Raw genomic sequence first — 17,766 nt, forward strand, 5'->3', positions numbered from 1 at the left:
GAAGAATCATTCAGAATATGAATAATTAAAGGGAATGTTTACTCTGTTGAGCCCTGAAAAGAAACGTGTCGACTATAGTTTAATATTCCCGGTCGAGGCACATTCCGCAGAATGTACATACATGTGATAAATAAAAAGGATTTTATTTGGTGTTGATAGAAAATGTTCTAGAAGTACTGGGGAACCCCGGTGAAATAAGGCAGGTCAAAGCTTGAGAATACGAAACGTGGTGAGTAAAAGGATAATATCGAGCGTTCCTTGGTATGTGTGTAACCTCGCTACATATTTAGTAAACCGGGCTTTTAGGGAGAGAAGCCCTCTGTGAAAGGGTTCTCGGTGCTGGGGAGCTGTTTACTGTTGTTGTACAAAGGCTTTTGACGGTGTATGAGACGTTCTGTTCTGTCTTATTTGTTGGCCACGCCCTGCCTTCTTTTTTGAAACACTAAACCGACTGAACCTGCCCCACGCCCGCCTTGCTTCCTCTCATCGCATGAGTTGACATGGATAGAAAAGAGCAGAAGCTTTGAACTATCCCAACAGACTCCAGTCCTACCGAACGGAGACAAGTAGAGTGGATAACCCAGTCAAGACGAGATAGCTAACTAGACTAAACACAGACTTGAATACATCGCTACAGTCAGTCCTCTCATGCACCGTCCCGTTTCATCTGTCGTTATTGTTATATGATTATTATTGCGGCCGTTCGCACCTTGTTATTCCGGGAGGAGTAAATCTATATGGCCGCGACGCTGATCACGATGAGCGCTGGAGCCGGGACCGGGCCAGGGCAGGACGAGATGTTCTACACCCTACTCAAGCCCATGCTGTCGGAAGGCTTCCCGACCGAGGAGTCGGCTCTGTACGGCTTCGATACTAAGAACGTACTGACGGAAAGGAGTGGACACAGTGACTACACGCACCAGGTAATGTAGTTTCATTCAGTGGATTTCTCCCCGGTGTAGGCTATTCTTTAGCTCAGAATGGGCGAGGTTGGTAGCATGTTGCGAGCACTAAGGCTGCCTGTTTTTCTGTGATAGGGGAATTCTATAGTATTATTTTTTTTAAATGTAGAAGAGATTGACGCTTTAATTGTGCGTAATAATAATGTCTCCTGCTCGTAAATATTTTATCATTCGACGTGTAGGCCTATGGGTCGGGACACAGCAGGAAGATTACATGATTGAGAACGAGAGACATTGTCGGGGAGGCAGGTAGCCTAGTGGTTAGAGTGTTGGACTAGTAACTGAAAGGTTGCGAATCCCAGAGTTGACAAGGTAAAAATCTGTCATTTTGCCCCTGAACAAGGCAGTTAAACCCACTGTCATTGAAAATAAGAATTTGCTCTTAACTGACTTGCATAGTTTAATAAAATTTAAAAAAAAATAGCAGACGCATTTAGCGCATAGTTCATTGGAACTGGTAGGACAGGCAGCTAGGACAGGCAGCTATGCCAGACAGTGCCAGTTGCTCACACGCTCACAATTGGTTTCTTGGCTACCATTCCCATCAACAACTGACTCTGTCCGACTCCATCTACTCTCTAACGCACGATGCGGATCCCGGACCCAACCCGATATAGTAGGTAGAAACTTCCCAGCAATGTCGACAGACAGCCCCGACCGCCTTAATCGGAACACTTGTGACAGATATACATGACCAGTTAACAGCTGGACGATCTAAACGACAGAAATAGAAAAGCTTTTCCTTCAGCCAGCAAGCCATTGCGGAACAGAACAGAGCAGTTACTTTGCGGGACATCGGGAAGTACCAATAGGGAGGGTGTTTTCCTTCCCAATGTCCACTAACCATTTCCTCCATTAGTTGGATCATCTTTTAATGAGTTATTTATGTGCACCTTAAGAGTTAATTAAGAGTGTGTTTTTGTTCCTGAGCAGAAGGAATGGAGAGAGTCAGGTTCATTCCTTCATCATGACCACCTGTCAGTAGGCTGCTGTCCCAAATCCAAATGGCACCCTATTCCCTATGTAGTGCACTACTTTTAACCGAAGTTAATGGCACCCTATTCCCTATGTAGTGCACTACTTTTAACTGAAGTTAATTGCACCCTATTCCCTATGTAGTGCACTACTTTTAACCGAAGTTAAAGGCACCCTATTTCCTATGTAGTGCACTACTTTTAACCAAAGTTAAAGGCACCCTATTCCCTATGTAGTGCACTACTTTTAACCGAAGTTAAAGGCACCCTATTTCCTATGTAGTGCACTACTTTTAATCCCAGCCCTATGAGGGTGCCGTTTGGGAAGCAGATAGTGCCTGTTTAAAGCCCTCTGGTCTGGTTGGTGTGAGTACAGTTTACAGCTGAGGGGGGAATGTAGCAGCAGCTCACTGAAGGCTACTTGATAAATGTTTGACTGGTGACTCTGTCTCTGTCTGTCCTATCAAACATTACTACCGGACTCCTCATCCCACTGGCCACCACATAGTTTCAGCATGAAACATGTCAAACACTGGTTCTGAACTCTTAAATGGACAATACAGATGTAGTATCTTAATTTGATCACTCTTTTCTTGCGGAGAATTTGAACTCTGCATCGAAAACTCATACTAACACACGATTTATATTTAACAGTATTGTACTTTTCGTGTAGTCTACTTTCGGGGCCAGCTTAATAGCCCTGTCGACCGATCAAGTAACGTTATGGACTAAACGTTCAGATCCTATTGCTGCAGGATTATTTCGCTGTGACGACAATATAGGTCAAATTAAGATCCTACATCTGTATGAGGTTTGAAATGATAGATGAAGTTGTTGGTACCGCTCCACAAAAAAGGAAGAATTCACAATTTTCTCTGAAATACTTTTACTAGTTTCAAATTCATTGGTATCTGCCATTTTTTTATTCCATATTTAATAGAAATCATCTTTTTTTATTTTTTTTTTATTCAACATAATATTGTAAATAATAAAATGACATAGACACAGATGATGGGACTCTTATTAAGCTAATATTTTGTGGCACAACCCTTCAGAGGTTATCACTGCAATCAAACGTTTTCTGTAGCTCTCAATGAGACTTCTGCACCTGGTAACAGGTAGTTTGGCCCCCTGGGTGACTTCTGCACCTGTTAACAGGTAGTTTGGCCCCCTCTTCCTGAACAAACTGCTCCAGCTGTCTCAGGTTTGATGGGTGACTTCTGCACCTGTTAACAGGTAGTTTGGCCCACTGGGTGACTTCTGCACCTGTTAACAGGTAGTTTGGCCCCCTCTTCCTGAACAAACTGCTCCAGCTGTCTCAGGTTTGTTGGGTGACTTCTGCACCTGTTAACAGGTAGTTTGGCCCCCTCTTCCTGAACAAACTGCTCCAGCTGTCTCAGGTTTAATGGGTAACTTCTCCAGACTGTAAGATTCAGCTCTTCCCATAGATGTTCGAAAGGATTCAGATCAGGTCACATTCGAAGGCCACTTCAGAATAATCCAACGTTTTGTTCTTGTCCATTCTATGGGTGTTTAGCTGTGTGTTTTGGGTCGTTATCCTGTTGGAGGAAACCATAACCTGTGACCGAGACAGAGCTGTCTGACACGTTTCTCTCCAGAACACCTTGATAGTCTGGAGATTTAATTTGTGCCCTGAACAGATTCAAGGCGCCCTGTGCCAAGCGCAGCACAGCTAGCCCCATAGCGCAGCACAGCTAGCCCCATAGCGCAGCACAGCTAGCCCCATAGCGCAGCACAGCTAGCCCCATAGCGCAGCACAGCTAGCCCCATAGCGCAGCACAGCTAGCCCCATAGCGCAGCACAGCTAGCCCCATAGCGCAGCCCAGCTAGCCCCATAGCGCAGCCCAGCTAGCCCCATAGCGCAGCACAGCTAGCCCCATAGCGCAGCCCAGCTAGCCCCATAGCGCAGCACAGCTAGCCCCATAGCGCAGCACAGCTAGCCCCATAGCGCAGCACAGCTAGCCCCATAGCGCAGCACAGCTAGCCCCATAGCGCAGCACAGCTAGCCCCAAAACATAACTCAGCCTCCTCCATGTTTCACTGTAGGAAGTTGTGTTCGTTTCTTTGGAAACTTAATTTCTTCGTCTGTGAACATAGAGATTTATTTATTTTTTATTTCACCTTTATTTAACCAGGTAGGCTAGTTGAGAACAAGTTCTCATTTGCAACTGCGACCTGGCCAAGATAAAGCATAGCAGTGTGAACAGACAACAACACAGAGTTACACATGGAGTAAACAATAAACAAGTCAATAACATGGTAGAAAAAAAGAGAATCTATATACAATGTGTGCAAAAGGCATGAGGTAGGCAATAAATCGAATAATTACAATTTAGCAGATGACGTGACTTGCCAAAAAGCTACAGTTTTGACTCATCTTTCCAAAGAACATTTCTCCCAGAAGGATTGTGGCTTGTCAATATGCATTTTTGCAAATTCCAGTCTGGCTTTTTTGTTGTTGAAGTTCTTCTTTCACAAGTGGAGTCCTCCTGAGTCTTCTTCTATGGAACCCACTTTTGCTCTGGAGTCCTCCTGCGTCTTCTTCTATGGAACCCACTTTCGCTCTGGAGTCCTCCTGCGTCTTCTTCTATGGAACCCACTTTTGCTCTGGAGTCCTCCTGCGTCTTCTTCTATGGAACCCACTTTTGCTCTGGAGTCCTCCTGCGTCTTCTTCTATGGAACCCACTTTCGCTCTGGAGTCCTCCTGCGTCTTCTTCTATGGAACCCACTTTCGCTCTGGAGTCCTCCTGCGTCTTCTTCTATGGAACCCACCTTTGCTCTGGAGTCCTCCTGCGTCTTCTTCTATGGAACCCACTTTCGCTCTGGAGTCCTCCTGCGTCTTCTTCTATGGAACCCACTTTCGCTCTGGAGTCCTCCTGCGTCTTCTTCTATGGAACCCACTTTCGCTCTGGAGTCCTCCTGCGTCTTCTTCTATGGAAGCCACTTTCGATCAAAAGAGCGAAACCCCCTTGGAGTTCAGCTTGTATCTCTTTGGCAGTTATCCTTGGTTCTTCTTCTACCATTCACACTATCCTTCTGTTCAATCTGGGGTCGATGTTCCTCTTGCGGACGCGCCCAGGGAGGTTAGATATAGTTCCACGGACCTGAAACTTCTTCTTAAATAATATTTTCAAACTGTTGTTACAGGAAACATCAAGCTGCTTGGAAGATGATCTTGTAGCCTTTACCTCTACCTTTACCTCTACCTTTACCTTTACCTCTACCTTTACCTCTACCTTTACCTCTACCTTTACCTCTACCTTTACCTTTACCATCTACCTCTACTGTTACCTCTACCTTTACCTCTACCTTTACCTTTTACCGTTTACCTCTACCTTTTACCTCTACCTTTACCTCTACCTTTTACCTCTACCTCTCCCTCTCCCTTTACCTTTTACCTTTTACCTTTACCTCTATCTTTTACCTCTACCTCTACCTTTACCTCTACCTTTTACCTCTACCTCTACCTTTACCTCTACCTTTACCTCTACCTTTACCTCTACCTCTACCTCTACCTTTTACCTCTACCTTTACCCCTACCTTTACCCCTACCTTTACCCCTACCTTTACCCCTACCTTTACCCCTACCTCTACCTCTACCTCTACCTCTACCTCTACCTCTACCTTTACCTTTACCTTTACCTCTACCTTTACCTCTACCTTTACCTCTACCTTTACCCCTACCTTTACCCCTACCTTTACCTCTACCTCTACCTCTACCTCTACCTTTACCTCTACCTTTACCTCTACCTTTACCTTTTACCTTTTACCTTTTACCTTTACCTTTACCACGCTTGTCTATTATTGTCTTTCTGATCTCCTCAGACAAATCTCTCCTTTGCTGTCTCTGGTCCATGTTCAGTGTGGTGCACACAATGATACCAAACAGCACAGTGACTACTTTTCTCCATCTAAATAGGCTGAATGACTGATTACAAAGATTGAAGACGTGTGTGTAATACTAATTAAAGAAACAAATTAGTTTGAACTATCACTATAATCCAATTATTTATTATCTTTTCTAAAGGGGTACCAACAAATGTGTCCAGGACATTTTTAGAATATATTTGTAGAATAAGCAATAATTAATCTCTTTTTCATAGCTTCTTTGCTTTATTCTGACACACACCAAAGGCATGCAAGTATACATGATAAAATAGCTTTTAATTTCATCACTTTTCAGGGGGAATGAAGCGTTATTTCAATGAGCTGTAAGGGTACCAACACATTTGAACACGTCTGTAAATGATTGAAGTTAATGTAGATTCCTTAACGTATTCTTCATGTCCAAAATGCAGCTGTTGATGATACTGATTTGTATCAACTTGATGATCAAAGATGTCAGCAAAAATAAATTAAAAGATTGTTTCTCTTAAGTTAATTAAAACAAAATCAATTAAAGGATTGTTTCACTATCAAGTTAATTAAAACAAAATCAATTAAAAGATTGTTTCACTATCAAGTTAATTAAAACAAAATCAATTAAAGGATTGTTTCACTATCAAGTTAATTAAAACAAAATCAATTAAAGGATTGTTTCACTATCAAGTTAATTAAAACAAAATCAATTAAAGGATTGTTTCACTATCAAGTTAATTAAAACAAAATCAATTAAAAGATTGTTTCACTATCAAGTTAATTAAAACAAAGTGAAATACAAAAAAAAACTAAAACATCTTTGATTATTTTTTTTATAACATTCCATTTACATCCAAAATAGAGATTTGGTTCAGAATGAATAACGAGCCAACCGTTTTAAGCCTGTCTTCTTCTTCTCTCCTCAGACAGGGAAGAGTGAGCTGGATAAGTATCTCTCCCCCCAGACGCCGCTCCTTATGCCCCATCCGGACCCTCCAGAGCAGAACAAGTCTCGGCGGGACAGTGCCTCTGTGATGGATCACTTCTTTAGCGACGACCAGGGTGGATCTCCTTACAGCATCAACATGAACGTCTTCCTACCCGACCTGGCCTACCTGAGGATGGGCTTGTGTCGGCCGGCACGCCCAGGGCCTGGAGGTAACGCTGGAGGCATGGGCCAGCAGGTCAAAACAGAACCTCCCGCCTCCTCTCCCTTCGTCCATCCTCACCCTCACTGCCCCAGCAGTAGCGTCCACGGTAACAGCATCAGCCTTTCCACGGTAACGTCGGTGTCTTCTTCTTCGTTACCAGAGTTCACTAGCGTGTTCAGCCCGTCGGGTGGTGGTGACCCGACCTCTGACGCCGTGGCAACGGGCGGTTCTGTTTACGTGAAGGAGGAGCTGGGGTCGTTCGATCTGCCTCACGACGACTCTCTGTTCCAGCTGCTCTCTGCAGAGCTGGACTCCGCCCCTCTCGCGCCCATGCATCACCACGGCAACAATGCTCATCACCGGGCGGGGCAGCATCACGGAGGTTCCGGTCCCTCGCCCATCATGCACACCTTCCACGACCTACACTTAGCCGCCCAGGCCCAGCAGCAACACCAACAACTACAGACTGCCAAGTCAAGCTACTGTGGTGGGCTGCACAGTGTGGGAGGGGCCTACCCTCACCCTCACTTCCTCCAGCAGCCCCAGCACCATCAGGCCAAGGCCCCCTACCTGCCCCCCTCTCCTCCCAGCTCAGAGCCCAGCTCCCCAGATCGTCAGAAGGACCTCCTTCAGAACCTCTCCCCTCCCCCTTCCTATGCCGCCACTATCGCCTCCAAGCTGGGAGTCAGCGTCTCCCCCAGTCTTTCCCCCACCGGTGTGGCTCGGCCCCCAGCCTCAAGTCTAACTCAAGCCCCAGGCTCCGGCCCAGCTCCAAGCCTGAACCAGTCCATGCAGGTCCGCTACAACCGCAGGACCAACCCAGACCTGGAGAAGAGGAGGATACACCACTGTGACTTCCCAGGTCAGGACTCCTCCCTCTCTCCTTCCTCCCTCCAGGTCAGGACTCCTCCCTCCCTCCAGGTCAGGACTCCTCCCTCCCTCCAGGTCAGGACTCCTCCCTCCCTCCCTCCCTCCCTCTAGGTCAGGACTCCTCCCTCCCTCCCTCCCCCCAGGTCAGGACTCCTCCCTCCCTCCCCCCAGGTCAGGACTCCTCCCTCCCTCCCTCCCTCCCCCCAGGTCAGGACTCCTCCCTCCCTCCAGGTCAGGACTCCTCCCTCCCTCCCTCCCTCCCTCTAGGTCAGGACTCCTCCCTCCCTCCCTCCCCCCAGGTCAGGACTCCTCCCTCCCTCCCTCCCCCCAGGTCAGGACTCCTCCCTCCCTCCCTCCCTCCCCCCAGGTCAGGACTCCTCCCTCCCTCCCTCCCTCCAGGTCAGGACTCCTCCCTCCCTCCCTCCCTCCAGGTCAGGACTCCCTCCCTCCCTCCAGGTCAGGACTCCTCCCTCCCTCCCTCCAGGTCAGGACTCCTCCCTCCCTCCCTCCAGGTCAGGACTCCTCCCTCCCTCCCTCCAGGTCAGGACTCCTCCCACCCTCCCTCCAGGTCAGGACTCCTCCCTCCCTCCCTCCAGGTCAGGACTCCTCCCTCCCTCCCTCCAGGTCAGGACTCCTCCCTCCCTCCCTCCAGGTCAGGACTCCTCCCTCCCTCCCTCCAGGTCAGGACTCCTCCCTCCCTCCCTCCAGGTCAGGACTCCTCCCTCCCTCCCTCCAGGTCAGGACTCCTCCCTCCCTCCCTCCAGGTCAGGACTCCTCCCTCCCTCCCTCCAGGTCAGGACTCCTCCCTCCCTCCCTCCAGGTCAGGACTCCTCCCTCCCTCCCTCCAGGTCAGGACTCCCTCCCTCCCTCCCTCCAGGTCAGGACTCCCTCCCTCCCTCCCTCCAGGTCAGGACTCCCTCCCTCTCTCCCTCCAGGTCAGGACTCCCTCCCTCCCTCCCTCCCTCCCTCTCTCCCTCCAGGTCAGGACTCCCTCCCTCCCTCCCTCCAGGTCAGGACTCCCTCCCTCTCTCCCTCCAGGTCAGGACTCCCTCCCTCCCTCCCTCCAGGTCAGGACTCCCTCCCTCCCTCCCTCCAGGTCAGGACTCCTCCCTCCCTCCCTCCAGGTCAGGACTCCTCCCTCCCTCCCTCCAGGTCAGGACTCCTCCCTCCCTCCCTCCAGGTCAGGACTCCTCCCTCCCTCCCTCCCTCCAGGTCAGGACTCCTCCCTCCCTTTTTGCTTGTTCCTAGCTCACATGCAATACGTTGTTTACCATCAATTAGCTCAGTGTCTATAGGTCTGTAGTGTCCTGTGTTATGGGTGGTGGTCTGACTCAGTGTCTGTAGTGTCCTGTGTTATGGGTGGTGGTCTGACTCAGTGTCTGTAGTGTCCTGTGTTATGGGTGGTGGTCTGACTCAGTGTCTATAGGTCTGTAGTGTCCTGTGTTATGGGTGGTGGTCTGACTCAGTGTCTATAGGTCTGTAGTGTCCTGTGTTATGGGTGGTGGTCTGACTCAGTGTCTATAGGTCTGTAGTGTCCTGTGTTAGGGGTGGTGGTCTGACTCAGTGTCTGTAGTGTCCTGTGTTATGGGTGGTGGTCTGATTAGCTCAGTGTCTGTAGTGTCCTGTGTTAGGGGTGGTGGTCTGACTCAGTGTCTATAGTGTCCTGTGTTATGGGTGGTGGTCTGACTCAGTGTCTATAGGTCTGTAGTGTCCTGTGTTATGGGTGGTGGTCTGACTCAGTGTCTGTAGTGTCCTGTGTTATGGGTGGTGGTCTGATTAGCTCAGTGTCTGTAGTGTCCTGTGTTATGGGTGGTGGTCTGATTAGCTCAGTGTCTATAGTGTCCTGTGTTATGGGTGGTGGTCTGACTCAGTGACTGTAGTGTCCTGTGTTATGGGTGGTGGTCTGACTCAGTGTCTATAGTGTCCTGTGTTATGGGTGGTGGTCTGACTCAGTGTCTGTAGTGTCCTGTGTTATGGGTGGTGGTCTGACTCAGTGACTTTCAGTAAACATTACTATTCTCTGTGTGTGTTGCCTCTGAATGATGTGACGTTGAATAATTCAGTAATCGACAGCAGGCTTTTAGCCAGCTCTAGTATGTGTCCCAAATGGCACCCTATTCCCTACGTAGTGCCCTCATTGTGACCAGAACACTGGTCAAAAGTAGTGCACTACATAGGGAATAGGGTGTCGTTTTGAAAGCAAGCTCTAGAGATCTGTCAGAGAGACACAGAAAATGGACGACCAAGACAGATTGTTATTGGTTGCATCAAACTGACAGTGTATCACAGCTAGAAAAACACACCAGACTGACACACACACACACACACACACACACACACACACACACACACACACACACACACACACATAAACAAACTCCTCTTCGGCTAATATAATACTAATGTACTCCTATATGTCAGCAGCTCTCTCACTAATGTTCGATGATGTCAGATAGCCTCTGGGATTGGAGGGTTACTAAACTCCTCAGCATGTCTTGACTGGCGTGTTGTAAATGGGTGCAGAACTCAGAGAGACGGTGTTGTAGAGCAGGGAGACGGTGTCGCAGAACTCAGGGAGACGGTGTCGCAGAACTCAGGGAGACGGTGTCGTAGAACTCATAGAGACGGTGTCGTAGAACTCAGGGAGACGGTGTCGTAGAACTCATAGAGACGGTGTCGTAGAACTCAGGGAGACGGTGTCGTAGAACTCAGGGAGACGGTGTCGTAGAACTCAGGGAGACGGTGTCGCAGAACTCAGGGAGACGGTGTCGCAGAACTCAGGGAGACGGTGTCGCAGAACAGGGAGACGGTGTCGCAGAACTCAGGGAGACGGTGTCGCAGAACTCAGGGAGACGGTGTCGCAGAACTCAGGGAGACGGTGTCGCAGAACTCAGGGAGACGGTGTCGCAGAACTCAGGGAGACGGTGTCGCAGAACTCAGGGAGACGGTGTCGCAGAACTCAGGGAGACGGTGTCGCAGAACTCAGGGAGACGGTGTCGCAGAACTCAGGGAGACGGTGTCGCAGAACTCAGGGAGACGGTGTCGCAGAACTCAGGGAGACGGTGTCGCAGAACTCAGGGAGACGGTGTCGCAGAACTCAGGGAGACGGTGTCGCAGAACTCAGGGAGACGGTGTCGCAGAACTCAGGGAGACGGTGTCGCAGAACTCAGGGAGACGGTGTCGCAGAACTCATGGAGACGGTGTCGCAGAACTCAGGGAGACGGTGTCGCAGAACTCAGGGAGACGGTGTCGCAGAACTCAGGGAGACGGTGTCGCAGAACTCAGGGAGACGGTGTCGCAGAACTCAGGGAGACGGTGTCGCAGAACTCAGGGAGACGGGGTCGCAGAACTCAGGGAGACGGGGTCGCAGAACTCAGGGAGACGGGGTCGCAGAACTCAGGGAGACGGGGTCGCAGAACTCAGGGAGACGGGGTCGCAGAACTCAGGGAGACGGTGTCGCAGAACTCAGGGAGACGGTGTCGCAGAACTCAGGGAGACGGTGTCGCAGAACTCAGGGAGACGGTGTCGCAGAACTCAGGGAGACGGTGTCGCAGAACTCAGGGAGACGGTGTCGCAGAACTCAGGGAGACGGTGTCGCAGAACTCAGGGAGACGGTGTCTTCGGAAAGTTTTCAGACCCCTTGACTTTTTCCACATTTTGTTACATTAGTCTTATTCTGAAATGGATTAAATAGTTATTCCCCTTCATCAATCTACACACAATACCCCATAATGACATCACAATACCCCATAATGACAAAGCAAAAACAGGTTTAGACATTTTTGCTAATTTAAAAAAAATTAAAAACGATCTACTCTTTACCTCTTAATGACAGAGAACACAGGTTCTTAGCGACGTCTGCTAATTTAAAAACAGAAATACATTATTTACATAAGTATTCAGACCCTTTGCTATGACACTCTAAATTGAGCTCAGGTGCATCCTGTTTCCATTGATCATCCTTGAGACGTTCCTAAAACTTGATTGGAGTCCACCTGTGCTAAATCCAATTGATTGGACATGATTTGGAAAAGCACACACCTGTCTATATAAGGTCTTACGGTTGACAGTGCATATCAGAGCAAAAACCAAGCCATGAGGTCGAAGGAATTGTCCGTAGAGCTCTGAGACAGGATTGTGTCGAGGCACAGATCTGGGGAAGGATACCAAAACATGTTCTGCAGTATTGAAGGTCCCCAAGAACACAGTGGCCTCCATCATTCTTAAATGGAAGACGTTTGGAACCACCAAAACTCTTCCTAGAGCTGGACGCCCGGCCAAACTGAGCAATCGGGGGAGAAGGGCCTTGGTCAGGGCACCCTCTGACAGAGCTCTAGAGTTCCTCTGTAGAGAAAGGAGAACCTTCCAGAAGGACAACCATCTCTACAGCACTCCACCAATCAGGCCTTTATGGTAGAGTGGCCAGACGGAAGCCACTCCTCAGTAAAAGGCACTTGACAGCCCGCTTAGAGTTTGCCAAAAGGCACCTAGAGACTCTCAGACCATGAGAAACAAGATTCTCTGGTCTGATGAAACCAAGATTAAACTCTTTGTCCTGAATGCCAAGCGTCACGCCTGGAGGAAACCTGGCACCATCCCTACGGTGAATCATGGTGGTTGTGGCAGCATCATGTTGAGGGGGATGTTTTTCAGCGGCAGGGACTGGGAGACTAGTCAGGATCGAGGCAAAGGTGAACGGAGCAAAGTACAGAGAGATCCTTGATGAAAACCTGCTCCAGAGCGCTCAGGACCTCAGACTGGGTCGAAGCTTCACCTTCCAACAGGACAACGACCCTGAGCACACAGCCAAGACAACGCAGGAGTGGCTTCGGGACAAGTCTCAATGTCCTTGAGTGGCCCAGCCGGAGCCCGGACTTGAACCCGATCTAACATCTCTGGAGAGACCTGAAAATAGCTGTGCAGCAACACTCCCCATCCAACCTGACAGAACCTGAGAGGATCTGCAGAGAAGAATGGGAGAAACTCCCTAAATACAGGTCTGCCAAGGTAGTAGCGTCATACCCAAGAAGACTCAAGGCTGTAATCACTGCCTTAGATGCTTCAACAAAGTACTGAGTACAGGGTCTGAATACTTATGTAAATGTAATATTTCTTTTATTTTTTATAAATTAGTAAAAATTTCAAAACTTGTTTTTGCTTTGTCATTATGGGGTGTGTACATTGAGGATTTAAACATATATATATATTAGAATGAGGCATTATGGGGTGTGTACATTGAGGATTTAAACATATATATATATATATTAGAATGAGGCATTATGGGGTGTGTACATTGAGGATTTAAACATATATATATATATATTAGAATGAGGCATTATGGGGTGTGTACATTGAGGATTTAAACATATATATATATTAGAATGAGGCATTATGGGGTGTGTACATTGAGGATTTAAACATATATATTTATATTTTAGAATGAGGCTGTAACGTAATAACGTGGGAAAAGGTGTCTGAATACTTTCAGAATCCATAGATATATAGTATAGTAGAACAGGAGAATCCATAGATATATATAGTATAGTAGAACAGGAGAATCCATAGATATATAGTATAGTAGAACAGCAGAATCCATAGATATATAGTATAGTAGAACAGCAGAATCCATAGATATATAGTATAGTAGAACAGCAGAATCCATAGATATATAGTATAGTAGAACAGGAGAATCCATAGATATATATAGTATAGTAGAACAGGAGAATCCATAGATATATAGTATAGTAGAACAGCAGAATCCATAGATATATAGTATAGTAGAACAGCAGAATCCACAGATATATAGTATAGTAGAACAGCAGAATCCACAGATATATAGTATAGTAGAACAGCAGAATCTACAGATATATAGTATAGTAGAACAGCAGAATCCACAGATATATAGTATAGTAGAACAGCAGAATCCACAGATATATAGTATAGTAGAACAGCAGAATCCACAGATATATAGTATAGTAGAACAGCAGAATCCACAGATATATAGTATAGTAGAACAGCAGAATCCACAGATATATAGTATAGTAGAACAGCAGAATCCACAGATATATAGTATAGTAGAACAGCAGAATCCACAGATATATAGTATAGTAGAACAGCAGAATCCACAGATATATAGTATAGTAGAACAGCAGAATCCATAGATATATAGTATAGTAGAACAGCAGAATCCATAGATATATAGTATAGTAGAACAGCAGAATCCACAGATAATTAGGATTGTAGAACAGCAGAATCCATAGATATATAGTATAGTAGAACAGCAGAATCCATAGATATATAGTATAGTAGAACAGCAGAATCCATAGATATATAGTATAGTAGAACAGCAGAATCCATAGATGTATTGTAGAACAGCAGAATCCATAGATATATATAGTATAGTAGAACAGCAGAATCCACAGATATATAGTATAGTAGAACAGCAGAATCCACAGATATATAGTATAGTAGAACAGCAGAATCTACAGATATATAGTATAGTAGAACAGCAGAATCCACAGATATATAGTATAGTAGAACAGCAGAATCCACAGATATATAGTATAGTAGAACAGCAGAATCCACAGATATATAGTATAGTAGAACAGCAGAATCCACAGATATATAGTATAGTAGAACAGCAGAATCCACAGATATATAGTATAGTAGAACAGCAGAATCCACAGATATATAGTATAGTAGAACAGCAGAATCCACAGATATATAGTATAGTAGAACAGCAGAATCCACAGATATATAGTATAGTAGAACAGCAGAATCCACAGATATATAGTATAGTAGAACAGCAGAATCCATAGATATATAGTATAGTAGAACAGCAGAATCCATAGATATATAGTATAGTAGAACAGCAGAATCCACAGATAATTAGGATTGTAGAACAGCAGAATCCATAGATATATAGTATAGTAGAACAGCAGAATCCATAGATATATAGTATAGTAGAACAGCAGAATCCATAGATATATAGTATAGTAGAACAGCAGAATCCATAGATGTATTGTAGAACAGCAGAATCCATAGATATATATAGTATAGTAGAACAGCAGAATCCATAGATATATAGTATAGTAGAACAGCAGAATCCACAGATATATAGTATAGTAGAACAGCAGAATCCACAGATATATAGTATAGTAGAACAGCAGAATCCATAGATATATAGTATAGTAGAACAGCAGAATCCATAGATATATAGTATAGTAGAACAGCAGAATCCACAGATAATTAGGATTGTAGAACAGCAGAATCCATAGATATATAGTATAGTAGAACAGCAGAATCCATAGATATATAGTATAGTAGAACAGCAGAATCCATAGATATATAGTATAGTAGAACAGCAGAATCCATAGATGTATTGTAGAACAGCAGAATCCATAGATATATATAGTATAGTAGAACAGCAGAATCCATAGATATATAGTATAGTAGAACAGCAGAATCCATAGATATATAGTATAGTAGAACAGCAGAATCCATAGATATATAGTATAGTAGAACAGCAGAATCCATAGATATATAGTATAGTAGAACAGCAGAATCCACAGATATATAGTATAGTAGAACAGCAGAATCCATAGATATATAGTATAGTAGAACAGCAGAATCCACAGATAATAAGTATTGTAGAACAGCAGAATCCACAGATATATAGTATAGTAGAACAGCAGAATCCACAGATAATAAGTATTGTAGAACAGCAGAATCCATAGATATATAGTATAGTAGAACAGCAGAATCCATAGATATATAGTATAGTAGAACAGCAGAATCCATAGATGTATAGTAGAACAGCAGAATCCATAGATGTATAGTAGAACAGCAGAATCCATAGATATATAGTATAGTAGAACAGCAGAATCCATAGATATATAGTATAGTAGAACAGCAGAATCCATAGATATATAGTATAGTAGAACAGCAGAATCCATAGATATATAATATAGTAGAACAGCAGAATCCACAGATATATAATATAGTAGAACAGCAGAATCCACAGATGTATAGTAGAACAGCAGAATCCATAGATATATAGTATAGTAGAACAGCAGAATCCATAGATGTATAGTAGAACAGCAGAATCCATAGATATATAGTATAGTAGAACAGCAGAATTCATAGATATATAGTATAGTAGAACAGCAAAATCCATAGATATATAGTAGAACAGCAGAATCCATAGATATATAGTATAGTAGAACAGCAGAATCCACAGATATATAGTATAGTAGAACAGCAGAATCCATAGATATATAGTATAGTAGAACAGCAGAATCCACAGATAATAAGTATTGTAGAACAGCAGAATCCACAGATATATAGTATAGTAGAACAGCAGAATCCACAGATAATAAGTATTGTAGAACAGCAGAATCCATAGATATATAGTATAGTAGAACAGCAGAATCCATAGATGTATAGTAGAACAGCAGAATCCATAGATATATAGTAGAACAGCAGAATCCATAGATATATAGTATTGTAGAACATCATTCCATTGAGAGATAGTATAGTAGAACACATACTGTAGATAGAATCGCAGGACAGCGGAATCCATAGACAGATCGTATTGTGGGTCAAAGGGCTCGTATTGTGGGTCAGAGGGCTCGTATTGTGGGTCAGAGGGCTCGTAATTGTGGGTCAGAGGGCTCGTAATTGTGGATCAGAGGGCTCGTAATTGTGGATCAGAGGGCTCGTAATTGCGGGTCAGAGGGCTCGTAATTGCGGGTCAGAGGGCTCGTAATTGCGGGTCAGAGGGCTCGTAATTGCGGGTCAGAGGGCTCGTAATTGCGGGTCAGCGGGCTCGTAATTGCGGGTCAGCGGGCTCGTAATTGCGGGTCAGAGGGCTCGTAATTGCGGGTCAGAGGGCTCGTAATTGCGGGTCAGAGGGCTCGTAATTGCGGGTCAGAGGGCTCGTAATTGCGGGTCAGCGGGCTCGTAATTGCGGGTCAGCGGGCTCGTAATTGCGGGTCAGCGGGCTCGTATTTGCGGGTCAGCGGGCTCGTAATTGCGGGTCAGCGGGCTCGTAATTGCGGGTCAGAGGGCTCGTAATTGCGGGTCAGAGGGCTCGTAATTGCGGGTCAGAGGGCTCGTAATTGCGGGTCAGAGGGCTCGTAATTGCGGGTCAGAGGGCTCGTAATTGCGGGTCAGAGGGCTCGTAATTGCGGGTCAGAGGGCTCGTAATTACGGGTCAGAGGGCTCGTAATTGCGGGTCAGAGGGCTCGTAATTGCGGGTCAGAGGGCTCGTAATTGCGGGTCAGCGGGCTCGTAATTGCGGACCAGCGGGCTCGTAATTGCGGACCAGCGGGCTCGTAATTGCGGACCAGCGGGCTCGTAATTGCGGACCAGCGGGCTCGTAATTGCGGACCAGCGGGCTCGTAATTGCGGGTCAGCGGGCTCGTAATTGCGGGTCAGAGGGCTCGTAATTGCGGGTCAGAACATTTGATGTATGTTGTGCATATTCCTGAACTTGTGCCTTTTTTTTAAATAATCCTGATCATATCGTTTTCTTCTTCTTCTCTGTGTGTTGTTTTCCAGGGTGTAAGAAAGTGTACACCAAGTCTTCCCATCTGAAAGCCCACCTGAGGACCCACACCGGTAAGAGCTTCTCTCTTTTGAATTAACCGTGTTTAAAAAAAAAAAAGACCTCGTTATTAAAGGCGGGTGGACGGACGTCGGCCTTTTTTATTTTTGGTCGTTCCTCGTGGTGTTGCTAGGCAGGAGCGTGGTGTTGCTAGGCAGGAGCGTGGTGTTGCTAGGCAGGAGCGTGGTGTTGCTAGGCAGGAGCGCGGTGTTGCTAGGCAGGAGCGCGGTGTTGCTAGGCAGGAGCGCGGTGTTGCTAGGCAGGAGCGCGGTGTTGCTAGGCAGGAGCGCGGTGTTGCTAGGCAGGAGCGTGGTGTTGGCATG

At 46.1% G+C, this 17,766-nt stretch overlaps 1 protein-coding gene across 1 annotated transcript in view; it reads left to right on the forward strand.

Annotated features, from left to right (window-relative positions):
* Positions 1 to 331: 331 nt before the first annotated feature.
* Positions 332 to 17,766, forward strand: part of LOC129860023 (Krueppel-like factor 5) — a 32,851-nt gene continuing 15,416 nt past the window's right edge. Inside the window, exons 1-3 of the mRNA XM_055930349.1 lie at positions 332 to 923; positions 6,742 to 7,828; positions 17,398 to 17,457. Coding sequence (XP_055786324.1) covers positions 738 to 923; positions 6,742 to 7,828; positions 17,398 to 17,457 — 1,333 coding nt within the window. The 5' untranslated portion in view covers positions 332 to 737. The remainder of the gene's footprint in view (positions 924 to 6,741; positions 7,829 to 17,397; positions 17,458 to 17,766) is intronic.

Source organism: Salvelinus fontinalis, chromosome 7 (genome assembly GCF_029448725.1).
Source record: "Salvelinus fontinalis isolate EN_2023a chromosome 7, ASM2944872v1, whole genome shotgun sequence".
Taxonomy (NCBI): domain Eukaryota; kingdom Metazoa; phylum Chordata; class Actinopteri; order Salmoniformes; family Salmonidae; genus Salvelinus; species Salvelinus fontinalis.